This window comes from Camelina sativa, chromosome 13 (assembly GCF_030686135.1).
Source record: "Camelina sativa cultivar CO46 ecotype springtype chromosome 13, ASM3068613v1".
Classification (NCBI taxonomy): domain Eukaryota; kingdom Viridiplantae; phylum Streptophyta; class Magnoliopsida; order Brassicales; family Brassicaceae; genus Camelina; species Camelina sativa.
The window spans coordinates 6821049-6845927 of record NC_141892.1 but is presented as its reverse complement, the minus strand read 5'-3'; the positions used below and the strand labels follow the sequence as shown (position 1 = coordinate 6845927).

Sequence of the window (24879 nt, the reverse complement as noted above, 5' to 3'; positions counted from 1 at the left end):
TGGGCTTACTTGTGAAAAGCCCATTAGAGGTCCCATGGCCCGGTTGTTACATTCGTCGAGTTAACGGCGTCAAACGAAAACCCAAACGGTGACGTTAGATTTGATTTGACTAATCGAGACTATTTTTAAGAAAGTAACGGAGCACACATGAATCGTATGGGTATGGTGTGCTCTCTTTTTATGTCTCCTCCCATCTCTTCCACGCTAAATATTATAAAAACACACACACTCAATACACACAACTCACTATCCTCTCTTCTCTTCTCTTTTCTCTTTCTCTTTCTCTTTCTCTCTGTTGCTAAAAAAAACAGAGTAAACTTACAGAGTGGATGGCAGCTAAATCGAAGAGCATTGTTGTGGTGATCGGGAAGCACATAGTCAACGGTGTTCGTTCAGGCCCCTTCGCATCTGGTCTCCTCGCTTCTCGGTATCTATCTCTTCCTTTTCTTACTCACTCTCCCTCCATCGTTATTCATTTTCATAAGTTTCGTAAATATTTTGTTCTCGAAAAGAAACGGATAAGACGCTACAGGGAAAAACGTATTTTAATTAGAACATAGACTGAATATCGTAAATAGGTTGTCTAGATTATTGTGTTATATCATCACGTATATATAAAAACGTGCTTCTTAAAAAAAAGTGAAACAAGTCTACTATATATGCATAAGGTTTATACGAATCCAAAAAAAAAAGTGAAACAAGTCACCATATGGTGATAACACACACACACAAAAAAACAAGAACTTCATAAGGTTTGTACGAATCCCCTCTTTATTTTATTTTTACCTAAATGGTGGGATTTTCTAGTTTTATTTCAGATCATCACATCTAACATTTTGCAGACTATACGTACAAGAAGATTACAATAAATTATTTTTTTATACACCCAAATGTATATATATTTGTTATATGTATATATATATATATATATATTTTTTTTTTTCTTTTTAAAGTTGTAAGCACAGATCACGGTAGTCGGGATATGGCGGCATATCCAGTAGGGCGTGATAATACCAAAAAAGGTCCTCAACCAGATTTTCCATTCATAATGTGACACGTGTCTTTGTACCTATCATTAATTCCCTTCATCTTGGAGGGTCAACTGAGAGAAACAAAAACAATAAATCTTCCTCACTTTTTCTTTTTGTTTGTTTTACTAGAAGTGATATTATTAAGAACTTGGATCGTTCATTTAGTTATTTATTAACGAATTCAAATTCTGAACATACCCTCATTTTGAAAAAAAAAACAAAAAAAAAGAAGCTAGTGTAGACTGTGGATCGTGAAGAAGACTTGATCTTAATTACAAATTATAAATACGGATGAACATTAATGGTGGATCATTACACTTCCTATAGTTAATTGTATTTTTACCCACCCATCTCAACTACTGATAGAGAAAAAACGTTTTTTTTTCTTGGCACTAACGTCATCTAATCTTCTTGGTCGTCGAAGGGGGGATCATGTTTTGTTGCCAACGAGTTTATCGGGGTTTTTTCTTGTAAACAAGATTGCACCATTCTGAATCTAGACGAAGCCTATTTTTTTTTATTATTAGTAAAATATAAAATCTATATTTTTGTATTCATGTCATTCACCTTGGTCTACTAGACGTGACGTGAACAAATTTACTTATTGGAAAATCATATATAAATAAATGAACCGACAGCATGCAGGAATATGTTAGTGGGTATAAAAGCATCTCAATAACCATTTATTTCCAATACCATATTCTCTTTTTAAAATATATGGAAATTAAACTTTTTAATTTCTGAACCGAAGATAAATTGGTGGGGTTATATATACTCAATCATATTCCTTGTTTTATCCATACGACTGCTATAGTGAAAGTCTCACTTTGATACAAAACATATATGAAAGAAACCAATATTATTTTTATCGGTAAAACCAAATTTTTTCTCATGTAGAGGTATTGCTAACAGGAATGGTCACACATCGGCCTATGATAAGAACGTAGAAGAAGAAATGCAATCGAGTAAAGTGCCTGATGAATTAATAAAGCCTGACTCCGACAAATATTGGTCTCCTCATCCTCAAACTGGTGTCTTTGGACCTTCCTCATCCTCCTCAACCGACACAACGGACGAGACTCGTGGGGGTCAGGAGGACTCAGTGATGGAGGAGAAAGCTTGGTTCCGTCCAACAAGTCTCGAGGATTTGGACAAGACTCACCATTCATGGCAAACAAACTCTTCCTCTATGTGTGTTTTACGTACCCAATGTTATAATAAAAATTTGAAGTGTTTGGGCGTGTTATATTATGCGTTTCAAAACGAACAAAATTTCTTGTGTTATGATGTTGTATGAGTTTAAGTTGTAACGCTTGTTTTGCTTCTTTTTTTTTCCTAGTTTTGAAAATTACTTTTGGTGAGTCCTAATTATCTTCTAAACCTACAAAGGGAAAAGTATCGAGTCATTTACACAAGCAAAAGGATAAGCTATAACGAGAAAAAGGTATTTGATTTGGACTTTATCAACATGAAAAATTGAAATAATTTGAACTGTAGAAGAGAAAACGAGTTAAAAGACCGAGTGAACACATCATCACTCACAATACCATTTACACTCTGATATGGGCTTTACAGTTTCTAAGGCCCATGGCTATTCTTTTTCTTACTCAAATATGGCCCATGGCTATATTTATATTTCTCTGATTTACAAAAAGAAGAAGATTCGAGCGAAAGTTATTTTTTGGGAGCCTATCAATTTTCTTTTTTTTACTGTATGATTGAAATAAATAAAATATTCCTAAAATGCTCTTCAAAATACAGTAATTTTCTAATTCAGAATATATCCTCCTTATTTTGGCAGATACAAATATACAAATACCAAGTAACAAAAACGGAGAAAGAAAGAGTGAAAATAAACCCAAATTAAAATATTAAAAAAATTCAAAATTCAAAAAATCCGCTCCAACGGTCACACTTAGAGAGATTCATCATTGTGGTGGCTTCTCGTCTTCTCTTGTGGGGGGAATGAGGTATAAATACCCCTTAGCCTCACATCTTCACACTCATAGCAAAAAACATCTTGTTTTCTCTGTCAACAAAATTCGATTTCTCTCTCTCTTTCTCTCTCTCAAAACACCCAAACCCCAAAAGATACCTTTCTCTCGATTTCGTCGCCGGAGATGGATTTCCACAGCCTTCTCAGAAGAGATCTTCAATTTCTCTGCAAGAGGAACAAAATCCCAGCCAATATGACCAATATCGCCATGGCCGATGCTCTCAGTGCTCTTGAGATCGTAAGTCTTTCTTCTTTTCTCTATTCGCTCCGTTTCCGTTTTAGATCTTAAATCTGTAGTTTGTTTAGGGATTCATTTCTATGATTCCGATTGTGACGAACATCTGTGAAATCGAACAAGTGCGAGTAATCATTTTTGGTTTTTTTTTTTTTTTTTTTTGGAAAAGTTTCGATCTCAGATTTATTGTTCTGATCGATCCCTGACTTGATTCAGATTTGTGCATGATCGATTTGTTAAAAGTCTTAGAGCCGGAGATGTTTTTGATTCTTAGATCTCAATGTTTCTTGTTCTAGTTATCGCGCTGCCTTCTTCACATCAATTAGCTCTACCTCTGTTGATGCGCTTAGACTCTTAATCTAAGAATGGTGAATTTGGTTGATCCTCATAAATGTTTATGAATTGCGTTATGTTGCTGTGAGATCAATTTGGGAGTCGTGGTTTCGCCTCTTGGGTTGTCTATGTGTTAGATCTTTAGTCATTTTGGTCATTTGCTTGCGATTTCATTCAACGCACAGAGAGACTCTCAATATGTGCTCTTAGATTCTGAATTACATGTGCAGGATTAATTCCTACTACTAATGTTTTGTTGATTTTACTGTCTGTTGGATCAATAGGTTGAAGGTCTTGATGAGTACATGAATCAATCCGAGCTGTCTCCAACCAGTGTAGCTAAGAAGCCACCAAGTACTGCTACTCGAACAACTCGAAGAAAGACTACAATGAAAGCTGAACCACAGTCGTCTTCACTGTTGGTGTCCCGTTCTTGTCGTTCTACGAGCAAGTCTCTTGCTGGAGAAATGGACCAGGAAAACGTTCCTCAAGAACCCAAGACTAACACTGTCAAGTTTGAAGCCAATGTGCCCAAAACGCCTGCAGCACGAACCACAAGGAAAGCTTCAGCAGCAACTTCTTGTGCTAAGAAGGATGAATTGGTCCAGTCGGTGTACAACACTAGGAGATCAACCAGGCTGTTGGAAAAATGTATGGCTGATCTGACCTTGAAGACTAGAGAAACTTTGGATAAGCCAGCGAGGAATGAATATACAGAACAAAAAGTATCTGCGCAGGAGAAGAATCCAGCTGGTTAGACATACAATGCATTTTCTCTCTTTCAATGTTTGTGCTTTAGTCAAATAAATTGGTTGATCTGAAATGAATGTTGTGGTAATATGCAGGTTCAGAGGCTGAAGTTATCCCAGGTAGAGATTTAAGTGTTTCTATGGAACAAGTATGGGAGAACTTGAAGAATGACAGTGACCAAGTAGTTGAAGATCTTGAGGTATATGTTGATATTGGTGAGATTGCTGCTATGGATGCAAACACTAAGACCAACAAGGAAGAGATGAGTGAAGTTAGGGCTGATGATAAAGGTAACACAAGCATTTATATACCATCAATGTTTATATTTACTTATCTTGTTTGCATTTCTAAATGTTGCAGCTTTCTTTTTGCAGAATCTGAGAATAGCTTAGTCAAAGTAGACAAACAAGAAGAAACTTTGCAGGTTATGTGTGAGAAGAAGAATGACAGTGAACAGGAGATTGGAGATCTTGGTGATATTCCTGTCTTGGAACATGCAAACACTGAGACACACAATGTTGATAATGGTATCGGTATACAACAAGTATAGAACGTTTGGTATACAACAAGTATAGAAATAACTCGCCTTAACCAGTCTCTTGTTTACACTACTAAAACAAAATGTCTTTTTTTTTTTTTTTTTTTTTTTTTCCGCAGAGTCCAAGAACGTTCTAGCTTCCGACAATTCTTCAGTAGACCCACAAGACGCAGAACAGGCAATTCAGGAGAATGAGTGTGAGCCTGAGAAAATCAACAATTTCGATGTAGAGGCAAAGGAGGACCAAACAGAACAGGCAATTCAGGAGAATGAGTTTGAGCCTGAGAAAATCAACAGTTTCGGTGTAGAGACAAAGGTGGACCAAACCGATAGTGATGCTGGTGATTTGAAAACCGAACAGGCAATTCTGAAGAATGACGCTGAACCTGGGAAAATCAACAATTTCGATGAAGAAGACACAATGGTGAACCAAACCAATAGCGATGCTGGTGATTCAGAAACTGAAGTGGAAGATGATTCTGGTGTTGACTCAGATAGCACTATCTCTGAAGCTGATTCGAACCAAGCCGTACTGGGATCTGATATTGCTGATGAAGAGATTACTCTTTCGGAATCAGAAGGCTCTGCTGCTAGTGCTCCAAATACTCCTCCTCTTCTTGAAAAGGCTGAAGTCAAAACAACTCCGTTATCTCCATTTGCAGCACGATCAATCTCAGCTCAATTTCCAAGACCAAGCAAATCAACAACTCCATCAAAGAACTCGGCTCTGAAGCCTGTCAATGTCGAGAACAAAGAGAACAGCATGGAGTTGATGATGAATGTTGACAATAATGAGAATGGAGAGAAGAAAGGTGAAGAGGCTAAGAAGAAGAAGAAGGTCGGGATTGATGAAGAGCACTTGAAAGATGCGAGCATGAGGCAACTGAAGAAGATGATGAAGGCCCTTACTTTCAAGGACAGTAACAGAACTGCGTTGCAGATATTGCCTAGTAATAATCAGACTGCAGAGTAGAGAGAGAGAGTGACTCAAACAAATGTGCTTGTTTTTTCTTGTTTTCTAATCAGACAGATGAAAGAAAGTGTTTCCTTTGTTAACACTTTTGCTTTGAATAAAAAAACTCAATTTGGAAAAATTCTTGTTGTGATTTGACAGAAGCAATTGTTTCATCTGTCACTTTCTTTCTAATCAAAATTGAGTTTTCCCAAATTGTTTCCTTTGTTAACACTTTCTAATCAGACAGATGAATGAAAGTGTTTCCGTTCATTATATTTAAATGTTGTTGCGATTGGACAGAAGCAACCAAACGATGAGAAAGTTAGTGATTTGGTTGATGTTGAGTTTTTTTTTTTATAGTTTTGGATTCATTCAATTAGGGTTTTTGATACTTTCTTAGGGGAAGACGGTGGAATTGATAGAGATGTGAGAGCTATTGAATTAGGAGGAGCTAGATGGAATTCATATATAACGTTTATGACTACCAAGCTCAAGTCATATGAACTATGCAGGAAACAAGAAACCTACTTTTCCCAATCTCTGCAAACCAAGTACTGAAATCTCTGTTTAAATATCTTTCTTTGTTTTTGAAGTCATTCTTGCAAATTCAACTGTAATGTTTCGATTTCGTTAAATCTCATGGGATTCAATGCAACTTCAACTCTCTTTCTTTTTCGGCTTATCATTTTCTCGAACAGATTCAACAGTTTGGGCTCGCCAAATTTGGTTTCTTTTCTCTGGTCAAGTTTGATGGAGTTTTGTTTTGAGATTATTGCTTTTTTACTTTGATATAATATCTCTGCCCCTGTCAATTTTCACTCGTCTAAATAAAAGGGTAGAAAAGTTTGGTGAAATATTAACAGAGCAGGTTGGTGACGGTATCAATGTGAGTGTTGAAAGTTTGGTGGTAGATGAGAACGTGGGTGTCCAAAAGAACGTGGGGAACGAAGCCTTTGTGCCTCCACTTTCCCCTTGTTGGATTAATCCAGGTTTCTACGGATTGGGAAGGTCGTCTTCTCAAGAAGTTAAATCTTGTGTTACTACTTCTAAACACTCTTCAATCAGACCATATTGAAGATATGATCAAAATTCTTGTTGTTACTGGCCGGTTGTTAGACTCAAGAGAGATGATGAAAAATTAGTGAGCAAGTCTTATACAACCACAAGTTCATACACATAATTCAGTGATCAAGTCCCGGTGCAACCACATGTACAGACAAAGATTGCAGTGATTCCTCATACAGATTAACAGCCAAGACAGCTCAATGTGAAGTCACATGGAATGAAGTGACGTGGTGAACATTGGTGTCTTATTGAGAAGATCCAAGAAGTGAGAGCTCAACCAATCATGTTTTAAGCTCATAACAACAAGTCATTTATAAGCAGCTGGGTAAACCTCAAAGTGCATCAGAGCAAAAGAAGGGAATCGTGGAGTAATGCAACATAACAGAAATATGCTTAGCAGCTGAGTAAACTTGAGGTACAACAGAGTATAAAATAGAGCATACAACAGGTAGCAGTTGTGTGATGCAACAGAGCAGAAACAAGTAGTAGAAAGAGAGAATAAATGCACAGCTACAAAGCCTACAATCGAATCTTCCGCTTCGATTGACTTAGTGTACATGTTTGGACGTTGTTGGAGACGAAGAAGCTTAGCCTTATATCACCTTTTTCTTTTTCTTGTGAAGAAAGAAAAATGATTTAATTTTTTAGGCCGTTATGAAGCAAATCAATGAGAAGATCCATTTCATGTTTCTTGAGAGAGAAGCCAACCTCCACACCACCATTTCCATCTCTGCTCTCTGCCATGGAAATCGCTTCGCTTTGATCAATCGACACAACCACCACTTTCTCCGGTCTGCCCCACCCGAAATCCAACCCGTATACTCCAAACCGGGTCGAACCTGAAACGGAGAGAAGTAGTGCTCCTGGTGGAATAGTCGCAAATGCTTCCAAAAGCTCTGGAGTCTTCCATGCTACACTCTCGTCCAATGCCTCAACCGAATCACTAACTAATGTCGCAGCAGCCAAAAACCCTTCTTCACTCATAAACGTCTCTGCCTTTATGGGCGTTTTAAAACAAGCAGAAATGCAATTGCCAAAATAAGTCGATGGAACCGGTGGATCCATGAGGCTTCGACAATCCACCGCAAATCCGTACCCGACTAGTCTCTCCTGATCACCGCCTTTGGCTTTGATTAAAGCCGTCCATGCGTACGAGAAAACTACCACAAATGTCGATAAGCGAAGCTCCTTCGTTGCTAAGGAGGAAACAGATGATTCTCTCTTGAGTCGCTCTCTAAGCTTCTCAACATCTTCTCTAGTGAGACTGAGAGTGTATCGAGTCACGTCAGTACCGACCTCCCCCGACGGCAGAAGCTTTAAGCTTTTGGGATTTTCGGGTTCTTTACCGCCGCTGAACATTTTGGCTAATGAGTGCCAAACGTTTAAGACCTCTGTATCCAAATCCCTTGGACTTTTTATGACGGCACGATCGTAAAATGGGGTTAGATCCTGTGGTAGGGAAGTGTGTGCGGCTTCTTCTTCTTTGCATTTGCGAGCCCAGGATTTGAGAAACATGGTTGTCGTTTTTCCATCCAAAACTGCATGGTGTACGTTTACGCCAATGCAAAACCCTTGGTTTGGAAATAACGTGACTTGAAACGACACGGCGGAGGCTGACTCGTCGGAGACACTTAACTCGGGGACTAACGGGTATAATTCAATGGAGAAGAACGGTAAGTTGCCGGATAAACTAGAGAAATCAGCTGTTGACTCGGCGACGGTGAATGAGACGGCGTCATTTGGAGAGAAGATGATGCTCGGTTTGGGGTCTAGTTGTTCCCAAACGAGTTTGCCAGCCAGTGGGAGATAGTGGGAGAGGGATGAGGAGAGAGAGGCTTTGAGCTTGGGGACGATGACTGACTCGAAGACATTGCGAGTTGCGTCGGTGAGTCTATAGAAGATGACTCGTTTAACCGTGTGGAGTTTGTACCATTGAAGGTCGAAGAAGGTGAGTGGGAGAGTGAGGGACTCAGACGAGTCAAAGTTCGAAGGGGTGACTCGTGCTACCTCGATGATATTAAGTGATGAAGCCATTTCTTTGCTCACTATTGTGTGTTATGTTATGAGTTCTCTCATGTGATCATCATATTCGTATTATATATACAGCTGAAAAATTCAAATTTAATTAAAAAATATTAAAAAAATTATATAGCATATGAGACGTGTAATTTCATTGTGGATCGTACAATTTCATGGACTGTAATCCTACACTGAAACGATAATAACATCGGATAGGGAGTCTTTTTTTTTTTTTTATGTCGGCACATTAAAAGCTTTTCTTGCACATTAGAAGTTTGATATAAAGTAGTTCTAAGTGCAATTCACCCCATTAAATACTATTGTGAAAACGAGATGACAAGATTTAGATGAATAAAGGAATAACATGGCTTCATTAATTTGATATGGGGTTATTATCTTTTCAGTATAAGAAGAGGTTGGTCATTTGAATCCAATAATAGATCGATACTAGGCCAGTTTAATATGCACTTCCTTGTAAACAACGCATATTGAAGTTGAGGCGGGAGCTTGTCAAGATGATGAAGACATATTGAAGTTAGGCTCGATCGATCTCTAGTTTGTCTCCATGTTGTGCTAATATGCGCTTCCGTGTAAATAACGTAAGACTATATAAAATCTTACGTATGTTATCATGAGACTATCCCTGTTGCTTAGCTTTCTCAAGGTTTTTACCAGATTACAAAAAACGGCATCTACTATTTTGTTTTGGTAGTTTGGATCACAGCGAGTAAAAATAAGACTAATACAGATGATTTGACGTACGAGGACAATGTAAGCGATAAGTATGATAATCCTGATCAATCAAAGTATATTTTATGAATCTCACTGTTTGATAGGGAGAGCGTGTGGAAATTGGTAAGAATAATCAATAATTACTTAACGTTCGGTCATCTCACAAAGGAAGGTTTATTTATTAGTGGGATTGGGACGACGTAGCCAAAAGGTCGTCTAATTTCAGTTGATTTGAATGAAAGTTGAGGACATAACTGTATAGTACTTATAATTTCTTGTTAAACTCTCTAGTCTCTACCAGGCAAGGGGCTATGTGTGAGTTTGGACTATCTGGGACTTGTTAAACTCTCTACCAAGCAAGGGTGAATACTGTGGGAGCTAGCTACGGTAAGTGGGGGATCTCGATTGAAGGTCTATATAACGTTTATGGCTCCCTTTCCCATACTCTGCCGACCAAGCCCTAAACCCACACCATCTAGCCTTACATATGCAATCAGTGGCAAAGGTAAGATTTATTTGCATACTAGTCTTCTTGGAAAGTGGAACTAACTATAAGTATTCTTTGTAATGTTTTGGAATGACATATCAATATCAAAAGAGTGTTTTGTAAGGTTTTTTTTTGCAATACTACACGGAATTCCTTTCGTGATCTTATTATACCTTCTTTACTCGTGTTCTAATGGTTATCATTCTTTTTTCAAACCAAAATTATGGAAATCATTATGTTATACGACTAGTTAGGTAAAGAGATAACATGATAAACTAAGATGTAACACGATGATAGTGCAGTAAAAAAAATATATATATACATGCGCCCATGCCTTCTTTTATTATTGTTAGCTCCCACCGTAATTTTGAACGATATTGTTGGACAATAATGGTCAATGGTTAGTTTTCTTTAGTGCAGAACATATTTTTGACAGCAAAAGTATAGACTAGTATATATAGAGAAGCAGTATATAGTTCAAAAGTGGTCTTGTGAATAAAAATGGTTCCATCATTCTTGTTGGCTATCTCTCCAGCTTCACGTTGAACCATGAGAAGTCGTAATTTTCCTGGTTCAGCATAAATTTATGCTGGAGACACTTTGGGCCTTTTTATTATCGGATTCCTGTCCATATAAGCCTTCGAAGCGGGTACTGACGTTAGGTACGGGACATTGGAAAATTAATAGACATTAAGATCGTAACATCTATTATATTAAAGCTGAATTACTCACTAGACTTAAATTGAACCATGATTTTGTTTTGGTACGTTTTTCACTAAAAATGATTAGAGAATCACTTAATTCAATTAAATTAACCTATAGTTTCGATTTATCTAAATGACCATTATACCCTTGGGTCGATCACTTAAAACTAACTGGGTCGGGATGCGGATCCTCTCTGACCCAAAAATAGAAGAAAAAAATTCGCGGATCTGTTTGTTCTCCAGATTAATAATTTTCGGATCTTGTATATTATTTGATTCAAGAATAGTTAAACACACAACCAAACAGCGATATAATCCCTATAAATAAGGAAACTGGTATTAGAGTATTTAATGACTTCAGTAATATCAAATATTACTACTACCATACTTAATCATTATAATTATTACAAATATTAATAATAATGAGAAATCTTTAATACTTATCAATTGTGACTTTGTTGCTTCCAAAATAATCAATAGATTAAATACGAAATTGTATATATATGTAAACTTATTTGATTTGCTTTTATATTGTGAGATATTTACGGAAACAACAAATCAACTTAATACAATTAAATAAAAACAAATCATCATTTAGTTTAGATTTTAATATTTTCTTAACGAAATTATAATAATTAATTATGATTAGTATAGATGGAAAAAATAAAAACCACATAAATTATATATATGTAAACTTACAGAAAATGTGTATTTTATATCCCACATTGACAAAATATTTTGGAATATGGTTCATAATCACTATAAATATATGACTAATATGTTTTGAGTACAAATGAGCAGAAAACTTGATTTATCAGGTATCCAAATTTAACAGTTTAATTTGGTTATATATTTGAGCATATTTAAACTTTTAAAAAGTAAACATATTATAATATATTTACATTTTTTTAAAAAGTTTAAAAGATTATAAATATTTAAATTTTTATATAATGTTTAAATTATTATAAATATTTGAACTTTATCGAAAGTTTAAAATATTATAATATTTAAGTCTATAAAATATTTAAGTAATATTAATATTTTCACTCTTAAAAATTTTAAAATATAAAAAAAGTTTGAGTTAAATCTGTTAAAACATGTCTTTTATCAAACTATAAATTAAATTGGTTTTTTTCAATTTTGTTGAAATTTGATATATCAAATATTAACTTCTAAATGATAACCTATATATATTTAATCTCACTATAAATACAATGTTTTCCTAACCATTAAAATATCTCATACTAAAAACAAGCAACTTCTCCTCTTTCGACGACAAACCAAAATAAAGAAAAATTCATCCTCTTACAAAACTACTATCTGATGTTGTGGTGTGTTTATCATCTTACAAAACTACTATCAGATATTGCGGAGTATCTATTCTCTTACAAAATTACTATCCAATATTGTGGTACGTTTGTTTCCGTGAAAAACTACATTTTACAAACTACTTACTCTATTAGAATTTCTAATTTACTATAAACAAAGAAAATAAGTCAAAATAAAAAAATTACATTACAAAAATACAAATTACAAAAAATATAATTAACAAAATATATAATCTCGTGCTGTAGCACGGGGTATCACCTAGTCAAACATGTGTTTTTGATAATTCTAGGGTTTGTTCGTTTCTCCGACTAGTGACTACCACACGGAGCAACGTTGTGTCGGTGAAACGAGCTTCAGAGACGGACTCATTAAGGGCGGATGAGGAGAAGTTTGACTCTTCGCCCATGAAAAAGCACAAGGTCGACGAGGAGGTAATTGCCTCTTCTCCCATGAAAACCCCCAAAGTCGAAGGAAGACGACAAAGATTGTGATAGCGAGGATGACTATATCGTCTGGAACCATCTAAGGTTTAAGTAGGTGCCGGAAAAAGAACCGGATACGATGGTCGCAAATACGAATCAGATCCCGAAGTTCGTAAGCATGCAGTTCATCGACGAGAGCGATTATAATGATTACCGTCTTCACAAGAGCGACATGTTCGAGAGTAAGGTAAATGTGTATGTTTTTGTTTATTGTATATAATTTCCAACGGTTTCGTAAAGTTGTCTTAGATTACTATACAAAAGAAGATTACGAAAGTATTAATTTTTATGTGTATTTCTTGGGATTTTTCAGGGGTTTGATTATACCAGTTTACGCAAACAGAATATACGATTTTTGTAGTCTGAAAGAACTAGCGATTGACGAATAGAGATGAGTTGACACATCTGGCTTCCTTGTGTGTTAAGCAACTCAGCGACGACAAGGTAAGTGACAAAGTATGGATCCATGATCATCATATGTGATTTGAATCTCACTACTACATTGATAGGGATTTTGTGTGGAATTAACTGGTGGATATATATGGTTGGAGCTACGGTAAGATGGGGATCTCGATGGAAGGTTAATTTATATAAACGTTTATGGCTCGGGAGTATGAGAATGGGCCTCTTGTTGAGTATCAAGCCAAGGTGATGAGGTATGCATGCTGGACATTATAAACCTCCCTTTCCCATACTCTGGCGACCAAGCGCTAAATCCACCATCGATCTAACCTTACATGCGCAATCAGTGGCAAAGGTTGAAAAAAAAAATTGTATACTAGACTTATGGGAAAAGCTCCTGACACGACACTAAGATGCATAATGCATTCAAGTTATAGTTTTCATATATCTATACTATTAAAAAGGAAGCACTTTTTCAAGGCAAAAATGACACATCAAAATATATGACATAAAATGCCCCTGAATAAATTTAAAAGCATACAAGATAAGAAGGACATTGAAGTAAATGTCGATGTCAAAAATCGCGGATCCTTCTCTGACCCGAGTATAATTAATTCGGATCGTGTATAAGCAATTCAGAGTCAAATTATATATTAGTATAACTAAACAAAGTCTTTTTCATTCAACAAAGTCTCGGCATTTAAATTAGTGGTAACACGAGTGACCCAAACGTGTAATATCCAATGACCCATTACCAATATACGTAATAAATATAGTGGTCCAATAGATCGAAATATTTCCAAACACAACATAATTCTCTACATAAGAAAAAGTAATGACTACTATAATTAGGAAGATATTGTATACCTTAAACAAAAACGAATATCAATACTAAAGGAAAACAAATATACATTTATGTATTCATTCTCATGAAAATGAAGCATTTAATAATACCAATACTAAAGAAACACAAATATATATTTATGTGTTCATAATCACGCAAATGAAGCATTTAATAATTAGGTAAAATCAAACATTAGCAAAATTTCGTATATCACTCATGTTGAAAAGGGAAACTAACCTTATGTCCCAGTCACTCAAATTAAGACATTTCTAACAAAGAAATGATAATAATTAGCATAATTATCGGATACAATGTTTCCAAAAACAACAAGAAAATATTACACCAAATAACTCCTACTTACCATTATTATTTTGCTCATTTACTCGCAACTTAATTGAAAATTGTACAACTATATATAATTCGAATGGCGAACACAAAAAATCGTTAACAAAAAAAACGATAAACACTTCACATAGAAAATGGCTTCAAATAATGGATTCACCAGTCTTGCTAACATAAAACCTTTCAAGACGAGTTGGAAGATCCAAGTGCAGATCGTTCATGAGTGGAGACAATATACGATTTACAATGGGGAAAGCATAGAAATGATCTTAGCTGATGTAGAGGTCAGATTCTATTCATTTACTCTATCTACTTATATTTTTAAACCATGTATATTATTACGTGACTAATAATATATTAGTTGCTGACTATAGGGAACTCTAATCCATGCCATTGTTAAAAAGAATCATGTTCACAAGTTCCACAAAATGGTAGTTGCTGGAGAGTGGAGGTTTGTGGAGAATTTTCAGCTGACTAAGTCTATGGGAAAGTATAGGGCAACATCACATGCTTTAAAGATGTCTTTTACTAACACCACAATCATAAGCCGATCTCCTTCGCTCTCGACTGATTGGTATTTGGACTTGAAGAGCTTTGAAAGCATAATTGCTGAAGATGGTCTCTCAATGAAAACATCTTAATAGGTATGTTTGTAATACAAAAGTTTGTATTACTTTTTTTACAATATATATAAGTATAAGATTTTTCTTATTTTACCCCTGTAGATTTGGTTGGCCAAGTCGTGAACATTGGTGTGATGAAACAAGTGATAACAATGGGAAAGTTTCTAAGAGATTGGAGGTGGAGCTACGGGACACAGGGTAAGTTGAAATTATTTATATCATTGTATATATGGTTTTTTTGAATAAGTATATTACAAGATTTTGCTTAAATCCGCAGTGATAATTGTGTGACCTGTACATTATGGGATAAATTTGCTGATACCATGTAGGCTTCTGGTGAGAACGCAGGCAACAACATCGTTACCTGTTTACTTCGACTAGCAAGGATAAATCAATTTAATGGTAATAAAATTTTGTTGCTGTTGGAGAAGGTAAACTCTCGGAGACTAACGACAATGAGGTTTTGATTGATATCCCCGATGAGTTACTAATAAACAATGCAAGTGATCCCATAGAAGCAATAACCAGGGAGGTTTATGGAGATCCAAAATTATTGAAGGATAAGACTGATCCTAAATTTTTCCAAGAATGAGCAATTTTGTGCCCAACAAATGAGGATGTGGGCATTATCAACGACTTTATGCTTGACCAACTAGAAGGTAAGGATCTATTCTTCTATTATGTTGTTTTAATAATCTTACAACTATTATATAACTATTAAAATCTTTTTGTAGGTGAAGAACGTATATACTTAAGTTCAGACTCTATTGATCCTTCTGATAAGCGTTCTGCCAACAATCCAATGATGACTCCAGAGTTCTTGAACAGCATAAAGATTTCTGGGATTCAGAACCACATCATTAGGTTAAAGGTTGGATGTCCAGTCATGCTATTAAGAAATATAGATGCAAGAGGTGGGGTAATGAATGATACACGTTTACAGATTACACAAATGGCAAAGTTTGTTTTGGAAGCTATTATCATTTCAGGAGATAGAGTTGGAGATAAAGTGTTGATCCCACGATTATTGTTAACACCTTCAAACACAAAACTTCCTTTCATCATGCGTAGAAGACAATTGCCATTGGTTGTCGCCTTTGCAATGACCATTAATAAAAGTCAAGGACAGTCGTTGAGCAACGTTGGTTTGTATTTACCCCGACCATGTTTTTCACATGGCCAGCTCTATGTTGCTTTATCAAGAGTTACTTCTAAGAAGGGGCTTAAGGTGTTAATCGTTGATAAAGATGGGAAACCACAAAAGAAAACCATGAATTTGGTGTTCAAAGAAGTTTTTCAAAACATATAGGCAATTTATGGACACGAAGTAACTTATGTTACTTAGGTATGTATTTATTTAAGTATTACACTAAGTTTTAGAACTTCTGGTTTACTTTATATTGCTTTGGCTTATTCTCGGTTGGCTGAATTACAGGTAGCTATTGGTGAAGGCGTGAGTGATGATCAATGGTGGATTATGTGTCTTACATGAAATCAAATTGTTTAAGTTGCTATACATTCTTTTTATATCTTTGCAAACATTGCATTACCTATCATGTTGAAATCTATTAAGACTTTCAGTTCGGACCTATTTTTTCATGACATTTGTCTAAGATCGGTTCAACGCAGTTTTTATAAAGAAAGAGTCTACAATAAGACATTAGAAACCTAAAAATGTCCTAGACGCTTCAAGATTAATTATTTGGATATGGGAGGAGTATGTGGATTCAAGAATAGTATAGAAGTAGAGCTGATGGTTAAATTTTTGAAACATTTTTCCTGTTAATCATAGATAATGATAATATGACAAAGCAATATAATCAAAAGGGGAGGATCCCGATTTAGATTTCAAAACTGTCATCATCGGGGATCTAGAGATTAATTTGAAAAACAAATTTGGAAATTTCCTTAATCTAATTTTCATCTAAAACAAATTTCAGATAATTGAGTAAGTTAACCAACCTGATAGATGGCAAACCTTGCTTTGGGCGTTGATCGTGGACTAACCATCTCAATTTTGATCCATTGATTACTTGCAAGAAAACAAGATTTATAAAAGAAGAATGAAAACATGATAGAAATCAAAAACCCAGAAGAAATACAATATAAAGAAACTGAAATTGCTTACCTTGCCCTATAATAACACACATAGTGTTGATCTCACTAGATTCGGCCAATTATTGATGAAATTAGATGTCGCTTGATGTTTCAATTGAGTTTGTTTATGTGGAAGAAAAAGGTTCAACTTTTCGCCTCTTACCGTCGGACTATCACCGAAACTTTTTTCCATTGCAATCGGTTACTTTGTTTTTTTTTTGGTTTGGTGAATCGGTTTCCATGTTTTATTGGGTATTACAAAGAGATTATTGTTTTGGACTAAATCGAGCCTAACACATAATTGTTAGCCCATAACTTTAGGTTGGACTTAATAAATGCAATAGATTTAAATTATAGGATTTGTAGTCTAATTATTCAATTATAGGTACCTCAATCAAATCTAGATTCCCCAAAAAAAAAATTGTATCATGCTCTATAAAGTACTACAATAACTTGGATAATAATCAAGAGTACAATATGCAATTAGTTTTCGAGTTCGACTCGCTAACATAGTTTAATTGAGAAAGATTTGATTTTGATAAAAAAAAAAAAAACTATACTACATTCACATCAAATCTTCTATACTACATTCACGACACATTCTCTACTCTCCTTTATTCTCTATAAGAAATTATAAACGCGAACCAAATAACTATAAAGAATTGATTTCCTTTTCTTTATAAGTTAAATAACTTTGGCATAAACCAATTATAACCTATTTTCAAACATTTACAGACACAAATACAAAGAAAGAAAGCTTGGTTTTTGAAAACAATCCCTCACGTACGTGCGGGTCCGGATCTAGTATGTAAATTAAGCTACAAGTTATTGTTGAATGGAATCAAGTGTATGACGTATCATGAGGTCGTTAAATGGATCAATCCTCTATAAAGATGCTCTTAAATTCCAGACCTTAGATATACAATATTTCTAAACCCGAAAACCCGTAATATCTGACCCGTAATTCGAAAGGGTACCCGAACGCCCACTAGTAGCCCACCCCTTTATTGCAATCTATCACTGTTCAAGCTAGAACCATATCAAATTAAAGCAATTGGTTTGTTGATGATACGCTCCGTATAGTCGTAAAATTTATTTGGGTGGGTTTTAAGGGTTGGGTTTGATGATACCTATAATGCATGGCCCATATTTCTTTGGAAAGAAATTGCTACTGAGTGGGGGCATATCTGTAAATAAATTACAGCCTACGAGTATCATACATCAGTATTTTTTGGTAACCGTGTTGTATCGTCGTCGCCTCTCTCTCTCTCTAGCTGGAGGAATTCCCAAATCTCTCACAAATGGACAATTCTAGGGTTTCCGCGACGACGACGATGACTACCGTGATGAGCTACGATGTCGATGTGACGGCGAAACGAGTTTCAGACAAGTTTAACTTTTCGCCGATGGAAAAGCAAAACTTGGTCGAGGAAGAATACATTGAAAGCGAAACTGAAAGCGAAGAAACCGAGAGCGAAGTAGGCGATGGAAGCGAAAGCGAAACCGAGAGCGAGAGCGAAGGCGAAGTAGAAGACGGTCGGGAATACAGAGGGTTAGAAGACGTGGAAGAACCGGAACCGGAACCGGAGTGGGATGTGGACAGCTTTGATGGTCGGGAATACGAATCAGATCGAGAGATTCGTGACAGCTTTGCTAACGAGAATGATTACATGGAATACCGCCAAGAGAGGATCCAGGCTTTGGAGGATAGAGTAAGTAATCTCTCTCTCTCTCTCTCTCAATGCCATCGTTTCTTCCTAAACAAACTACTACTATATATTTTAATATACTCTGTCTGCCTTCAATTTTTTTAGGGGTTTTTACCAGATCCATTCAATTTCATTGGCGCTATTCAGAATCTGGATGGACCAGCTTATGGAAACATGACTAATAGGGAGTACTTGGCGGGTCTTGCTTCCATGTGCGTTAAGAAACTCAACGAGGTTAAGGTCAGTTGTACTCCGATTATTAGAATAATTTAAGCTTTGTTTTTTTTTTCTTTTCTTTTCTTCAGAATGATATGTCAGCTCTAATAAATATAAGATTGGATCATTTTCTTTTTCTTTTTTTTGCTTACTTAAAGGGAAAGACTGTGGAATTTGATAGTATTGTGAGAGCCACTACAAATGCTGGAGGAGCTAGTTGGAAGCTGTATATAACGTTTATGGCTCGGGAGTATCCGAGTGGGCCTCTCGTGGAGTATCAGGCTAAGGCCATGAATTTCGTTGGACAATCTCGAGATCCTGTTCCCATTCTCTGCAGACCTGCCCCTATAAAACCCTTTATCTAAGACTATTACATAGGTAAGTATATATATATATATATATATGTTAAGTCATTTTGCTCGGTGGGAACAACTTAGTAGTTGTTTTAATCTGCTGAAGAGCGAATGTAGTTTTGGAAGGTTCTCTTGTTTTGAAATTTCTAATACTTTCAAGCTTAATTGCAGATGGTTATGTTGATCGATGTTTTGGCTACCAGAAGACCGAGGCTTCCAGCTATAGTTATAGCTACGAGTTGGATCTGGGTGGACTTTGGTTTTTATCATTGTTTGCTGTGTAATGTGACCTAAACCTGCAACTTAATAAGTTGTGCGATATAATTATGAAGTTTAATGGTTAATTAATTATGTTTCTTTAATTATATATATAGTTTAAGAGTGGAGAGCTATACTGTCAGATAATACAGTCATTGGTCACTATAATATAGGTTGTTGATTAGCAACATTGGAGAGCTATACTATCAGCATTTTCAATTCCATTTGGATCATCAAGAGTTTGTTACTGAAACCAGTTTCAACATGAGCATCACTGCAAATATGTTCCAAAAAGACACTACTTGATTTAAGAAAGGGGAATATGACCAGACATAGTCTATTGTCTTTAAGTTTCAAAGTTTTCTAAACAATTAAGCTAGAGCCTCTTCCTTCTTCTTTTTGTCGTTAATCACTTCAGCTAGGTAGAACATATCACAAGTATCTGTAATTATCATCCTGCCGTAGCCACCATCTCCCCAACCAGTCCCCCATGTGTTTTGCACAAGAAAAAACAACTCATCCTCTTTAGTCATCCCATACCCAACAATTGTAAGTGCATGTTTGAGTGCTCCAACTTGTGGCTTAGGTACCCTGTAGATTCCCTGAAAATGTTTAGACGAAAATTGGCGTTTCAACTATTTGCTAAATACATAATATTGTATAATTGGAATCTAAGTAATTCCTTAACTTACCTTCTTAAGTGTCCTAAGACCCTCATCTATATCAACTGTTAAACCTACAAGACCTATGTCCACCTTCCTGACTATATCTTCGGCAGTTGAATTTTGTACACCAACAAACCTACCTTTAATGGCATAGGCCTTACCTGCTCCACCCTACAAAATAAATATTTTTGATTTTGGAATGAAATATTTACGATAACATAATAATTATTATGCATTTACACTTTAAAACTAATATTGGTATATAGAACTTACCAAAAAAACATATCAATAAATTGAGATATATGTCTAAATATTTACCTTCTTTCTTCCATCAATTTTTTCGATTCCTTTAAGGAAGATATGGTCCATTGCGTTCCTCAGAGAACCAACAGCCATATCATCGGTATCCAACTTCTTCTGAGCGATAAGCTCACCTGGTTTCAATTTGACCTTTTCAGCAAAACTATCTATATCCAGAAATTTGTGTTGAGCAATGGGACGGTTCTTATTGTAGGTGAACTCTAGTATTTTTCCCAAAACTAGAGCCCAACAGATAGCTGCGTTTAAAAACAAGATTTAATTTTATCAGTCCTAATAAGTCCTAACCAAATAAAATATACTCGATTCACTATCTCTAGAATTAGAGTTCAAATCAACAACCAAAACACTCAAACTATCACTTGGAATTGACATATTTAACTATGCACAAAATTTTAAATTTAATAGTGTTACCTTGTACTTGTTTGACAATTATACTAAGTAAAGCTCTGTGTGAGTGACTCCAATCTTTGATAAGGTAACTGCCGTCACCAAAATCCTAATAAAAAAATGAAATAAAGACCAAAGGTGAATGTAAAAGTTAAAGAAAATAAACAAGATCTATGAAGTAAAAAGAAAATGAAAAAAATTACCCGTGGTGGATGTTCATTAACTTGTGGACAATCTTGTTGGGCTTTCCGGCGAGCTTCTGCTTCAGCTTTGCGTTCATTTGGAACGTTCTTGCCCTTACCTTTTCCGCCACCTGCACCGATACCACCAATCCTTCCCGCACCAACACCACCATCATCATCTTTCTTTTCCATTATAATATTCTCCTTGAAACAATAAAAAACAAAGTCATTGATAGAAGTTTTATTTACTACCATCAGTACAATTACATGAACAAGTAAGAAAGGTTTCCTATCTATGGAATCATCTTAACATTTCATAGCTCTTTTTATATCAATATCTATATCTTATAGTAATCACACAATTAGAATACTAATCACCATAATTATTCTGTCACACTACTTTGATTTATGATGCTTACAATTTCATTCTCAAATATCTAATGCGTTTTCCAAAATATGCAGATGACATATATAACAAGCCTAAGCATGTAACTATCTATTTATTCAGAGCATATAATATAACATGTAAGAAGAGTTTTGAAGGACCTTTCTTGGCAGTTGGCACTCCTCGCAACTTATCTAGAAATTTGTAATTCGTGAAGGTTACTTTCCCTTATCTTCTATCCATGTTTCGAAAATCCTGAAAAAAGTCAAATCTGTTAAGTAAGCTTAACCAAAAAAAAGTAATGAGTATATTACGGATTAATGATTACTCATTAATTATATCAGATTCGATGAGCATATCGTGTATATGATTAGTCATTGCAATAACACACACACAGTACTACACACATACATATAGTTTTTACTTATTAATTTGATGAAGTAAACAAAAATCAAAACGACTAACTACATTAATAAAACCTAAGCTTTTGTTCTTTAATTTTACCATTCATAGAAAGCCAAAAAGGCATTGAAATAGCAGTCGATTAGATATTTGCTACATTAAAGTAACTCACTCATCTCTTTCCATCAAAACAGATCTAAGAACATCAGGAATGTCATCATCACCGTATATATTAATAACAGACCCATCAAAAAAAAAAAAAAAAACAAATCAGAATCTGAAAAATAATGAAAAGCGTAACACTATACAGTCTATAGTAGCGATCGAGTGCAAAGTAGTTCAGTCACCTCCTATACCAACCCTATATATATTCGAGAACAAATCTATAGTTCTTTGGTTCATGATAAAGCTTAATAAATACACATTAATTAATGTTACAGAAAGAACTATGGAAAGCAGATAAATTTTTCTTAGTTTGTTTTTATAGTTTTTATAATCAAACCCTACAAATCATGGAGCACAAAAATCCAAAAAGTAGGAACTTTTCAAACAAAACCCCAAATATTGTGTAAGCTATATATAGTTCATGTATTCAAACGCCCTAAAACCCACCAATGTGTAAAAACAACAGAATCCCCAAATCATATAACCTTAAGAAGAAGAAAAAATAATGAAACACCCAATAATGTATATTAAAAAAATCAGGGAGCTTTAAAATCCAAAAAGTATGAACTTTTCAAACAGAACCCCAAATTTTGTAAGCTAGGTACGCCCTAAAACCCATGGAACCCCAAAGTGTACATAAACAACAGAAATCTTAAATCTTGTAACTTTAAGAAGACAAAAAAAGATGGAACACCAAGAATATATATAAGAAAAAATCACGCAAAAAGTAGGAATTTTTCAAACTAAACCCCAAATCTTGTAAGCTAGCTAGCTTATGTATAATGTATTCAAACCCTAAAAAACCCATGGAACCCCAAAACCCGAGAATGTACATAAAACAGAGACGCCAAATCTTGATACTTTAAGAAGAAGAATAATAAAAAGATGGAACAGCTTAAAAAAAAAAAAAATCAGATACCTAAGAGAATATTGAAGAATGGAGATGTTTTAATTTGGGAGAAATGAAAGGTGACTGGACCATAAAGGAGAAAGGGAGAGTGAGGGGGGAGGGCACACTAAAAGACAAAAAAATGAAAGTATCATTGCTTTTTAATATAACGGATCTCTTCATATAAATTTGCATATTAATCAATATATATGTTCAATTTAGTTTTATCTCTTTTTTATACAGGAACCTATAGCAAATATTTTTCTAACATGTAGTCCATAAAATAAAATAAAATCCAAAACTGTCTTTTATTTAAAATAGTAACTAACAGATATAGTTATATATTATTAAATACTTTTGTATGTTAGTTACTATTTTAAATAAAAGACAATTTGTTTTTTTTTTTCATTTGAAACTTTTGTATGTTTTATCCAAAATTTAAACCAAACTGTACATAAGTTCTTTAAACATAAATGAAATCGTATAAACTTGGATTTAGTCTAAAACAACAGTACACTTGCTGAAATTAATGTCCGATCGAACGTATCGAGTGTTCATACAATAACATAATAAACTGAGTTTCCTAAAATTTTCATTAAACCTTTTTTAATTACAATAATAATATATATAAATTCGTAGTATATACGTTTGAAAGCAGAAAAGACTCTATTGTATCGAGTTGTACAAACATTCGTGTACAACTCTAGCATGGAGATTGGAGAGAGAGGAAGCGTCGGAATAGGGGTATGGGGGCGACTGGCGAGAGCGGATAACGATGAACTTGGTTATGTTCTGTGTTTGTAGGAGGAACTAATTACATCATTACTTGCTGTTCCATCTTTGCTCACAAAAACCAATGCTTACATCCCAATGCATTACTTATTAAGAGTAATTAATAAATTACTCGATCGTCATTGACATTGGTAGATATTATTTTTAATTAATCAAAAATAATACCAGTAATTAAAACATGGCCTATACAAGTCAATATCTCTGTCTCATCAGCTTGTCCCGCCTGCAGGTAAAAAAATACATGTATCATGAACATATCGAACCAATGGATAAAAGCATACTGTAGACTTGTAGTTAGGTGTAATTACAAAAAATAAAAATAAAAATAATAATAACTAAAGTTCATAAACTATATATAGCTTATATTTATGTAGGATATCTTATTAGCATAGATTATGACAATTAACGGTTGAGTGTATTTTGCATAGGCTGTAATGGGAGATTTTTTATATAATATGGGGCTATTCATGTATATTTTTTAAGATTTAGTTTAGCTTCTTCTTTTTTTTACTTTTATTTTTAGTACCAATCCACATTTGACATTTCATTAATAAGATTGTGGTAATATATGTATATTCATGATGGAGCCATATAGAGAGACGTGTATGAGAAAAGATCATTATTCTTTGTGTTTGTTTTTTGTTGCAAGACAAACATTAATTAATACAACAAAGTGACAAACAAAAGTAAATAGACAGGAGAAAAAAAAAACAAAAGAAAAGTATATTTTAAATCTTCAAGATTGCCGCAAAACAAAGTTAAATTATTCAAATTCTTTATCAAGATTATGATACATTTTTTATAACATAGGTTAAGGTTACATTTCATAAATAAGCAACTCTAAAATCAGCAAGGATTGGAGATAAAAGGGTACTTTGGTCCAAGTTAATCAATGATTCACCCCATGCCCGTTCAATGAATCATATTCATACCATGAAGAACCATCGACAAAAGACAATTTAATTTTGCAACTGCGACTAAAGTTACTGATGAGCAATTATTATTATTAGTGTTATTTTAATTTTTTGGTTTCAAACGTAATTATCTTTTGATTTGTTCTATACTTAGGTAGATTGATTTGATTTGAAAGGTAATGTGGTTTGTTCTATACTAAAAGTTAATGTGGTTTCAACCACATTTTTTTTTGTTCGCTCTCATAAAACAACCGATCCAAATAAAAGACTTGTTATA

General features: G+C 34.7%; 5 protein-coding genes and 2 pseudogenes across 8 annotated transcripts; 5 read left to right on the top strand and 2 right to left on the bottom strand.

Moving 5' to 3' along the window:
* The first annotated feature begins 216 nt into the window (after nt 1-216).
* Nucleotides 217-2399, top strand: LOC104735748 (late embryogenesis abundant protein At5g17165-like). Of its 2 annotated transcripts, none has more exons than XM_010455594.2 (2): nt 217-427; nt 1929-2399. In XM_010455594.2, the coding sequence occupies exons 1-2, from the start codon at nt 330-332 to the stop codon at nt 2326-2328; spliced, it is 498 nt and encodes a 165-aa protein (XP_010453896.1). In that variant the 5' UTR covers nt 217-329; the 3' UTR covers nt 2329-2399. The 2 variants fall into 2 exon arrangements, with proteins under 2 accessions (XP_010453896.1, XP_010453897.1); XM_010455595.2 differs by having other exon boundaries at nt 220-427; nt 1944-2399.
* A 431-nt stretch (nt 2400-2830) lies between these two features.
* LOC104735747 (uncharacterized) lies at nt 2831-5977 on the top strand. 2 transcript variants are annotated; one of them, XM_010455593.3, is made up of 5 exons: nt 2831-3265; nt 3880-4348; nt 4441-4635; nt 4720-4872; nt 5003-5977. In XM_010455593.3, the coding sequence occupies exons 1-5, from the start codon at nt 3152-3154 to the stop codon at nt 5854-5856; spliced, it is 1785 nt and encodes a 594-aa protein (XP_010453895.1). In that variant the 5' UTR covers nt 2831-3151; the 3' UTR covers nt 5857-5977. The 2 variants fall into 2 exon arrangements, with proteins under 2 accessions (XP_010453895.1, XP_010453894.1); XM_010455592.3 differs by having other exon boundaries at nt 2989-3265; nt 4720-4878.
* Nucleotides 5978-7272: 1295 nt separating this feature from the next.
* LOC104735746 (phenolic glucoside malonyltransferase 1 pseudogene) lies at nt 7273-9338 on the bottom strand (annotated as a pseudogene). Its single transcript, XR_015578046.1, has one exon. The product of XR_015578046.1 is annotated as a phenolic glucoside malonyltransferase 1 pseudogene (transcript).
* Nucleotides 9339-14381: 5043 nt separating this feature from the next.
* LOC104738015 (uncharacterized) lies at nt 14382-15459 on the top strand. Its single transcript, XM_087480542.1, has 4 exons — nt 14382-14528; nt 14619-14862; nt 14970-15065; nt 15299-15459. The coding sequence occupies exons 1-4, from the start codon at nt 14382-14384 to the stop codon at nt 15457-15459; spliced, it is 648 nt and encodes a 215-aa protein (XP_087336668.1).
* A 48-nt stretch (nt 15460-15507) lies between these two features.
* On the top strand, nt 15508-16176 carry LOC147929260 (uncharacterized; annotated as a pseudogene).
* Nucleotides 16177-18136: 1960 nt separating this feature from the next.
* LOC104735745 (uncharacterized) lies at nt 18137-19604 on the top strand. Its single transcript, XM_010455590.2, has 4 exons — nt 18137-18676; nt 18779-18913; nt 19048-19267; nt 19414-19604. Exons 1-3 carry the CDS (start codon nt 18266-18268, stop codon nt 19252-19254), a joined length of 753 nt encoding a protein of 250 aa, XP_010453892.1. The 5' UTR covers nt 18137-18265; the 3' UTR covers nt 19255-19267; nt 19414-19604.
* Nucleotides 19605-19701: 97 nt separating this feature from the next.
* LOC104735744 (uncharacterized) lies at nt 19702-23022 on the bottom strand. The gene is made up of 7 exons (XM_010455587.3): nt 22927-23022; nt 21602-21695; nt 21077-21259; nt 20898-20982; nt 20484-20722; nt 20193-20336; nt 19702-20102 (listed from the first exon to the last, which is right to left on the bottom strand). The coding sequence occupies exons 3-7, from the start codon at nt 21245-21247 to the stop codon at nt 19872-19874; spliced, it is 870 nt and encodes a 289-aa protein (XP_010453889.1). The 5' UTR covers nt 21248-21259; nt 21602-21695; nt 22927-23022; the 3' UTR covers nt 19702-19871.
* Nucleotides 23023-24879: the final 1857 nt, after the last annotated feature.

Coding starts and splice junctions, on each gene's coding strand:
- LOC104735748 (XM_010455594.2), top strand. CDS start 330: ATGGCAGCTAAATCGAAGAGCATTGTTGTGGTGATCGGGAAGCACATA. Junction 428..1,928: donor TCTGGTCTCCTCGCTTCTCG/GTATCTATCTCT, acceptor TTTCTCATGTAG/AGGTATTGCTAACAGGAATG.
- LOC104735747 (XM_010455592.3), top strand. CDS start 3,152: ATGGATTTCCACAGCCTTCTCAGAAGAGATCTTCAATTTCTCTGCAAG. Junction 4,349..4,440: donor GCAGGAGAAGAATCCAGCTG/GTTAGACATACA, acceptor GGTAATATGCAG/GTTCAGAGGCTGAAGTTATC. Junction 4,879..5,002: donor CAATGTTGATAATGGTATCG/GTATACAACAAG, acceptor TTTTTTCCGCAG/AGTCCAAGAACGTTCTAGCT.
- LOC104738015 (XM_087480542.1), top strand. CDS start 14,382: ATGGCTTCAAATAATGGATTCACCAGTCTTGCTAACATAAAACCTTTC. Junction 14,863..14,969: donor AAGCATAATTGCTGAAGATG/GTCTCTCAATGA, acceptor TTACCCCTGTAG/ATTTGGTTGGCCAAGTCGTG. Junction 15,066..15,298: donor GTGGAGCTACGGGACACAGG/GTAAGTTGAAAT, acceptor CTGTTGGAGAAG/GTAAACTCTCGGAGACTAAC.
- LOC104735745 (XM_010455590.2), top strand. CDS start 18,266: ATGGACAATTCTAGGGTTTCCGCGACGACGACGATGACTACCGTGATG. Junction 18,677..18,778: donor TCCAGGCTTTGGAGGATAGA/GTAAGTAATCTC, acceptor CAATTTTTTTAG/GGGTTTTTACCAGATCCATT. Junction 18,914..19,047: donor AGAAACTCAACGAGGTTAAG/GTCAGTTGTACT, acceptor GCTTACTTAAAG/GGAAAGACTGTGGAATTTGA.
- LOC104735744 (XM_010455587.3), bottom strand. CDS start 21,247: ATGGAAAAGAAAGATGATGATGGTGGTGTTGGTGCGGGAAGGATTGGT. Junction 20,983..21,076: donor TTAATGAACATCCACCACGG/GTAATTTTTTTC, acceptor TTTTTTTATTAG/GATTTTGGTGACGGCAGTTA. Junction 20,337..20,483: donor AAATTGATGGAAGAAAGAAG/GTAAATATTTAG, acceptor TTTATTTTGTAG/GGTGGAGCAGGTAAGGCCTA.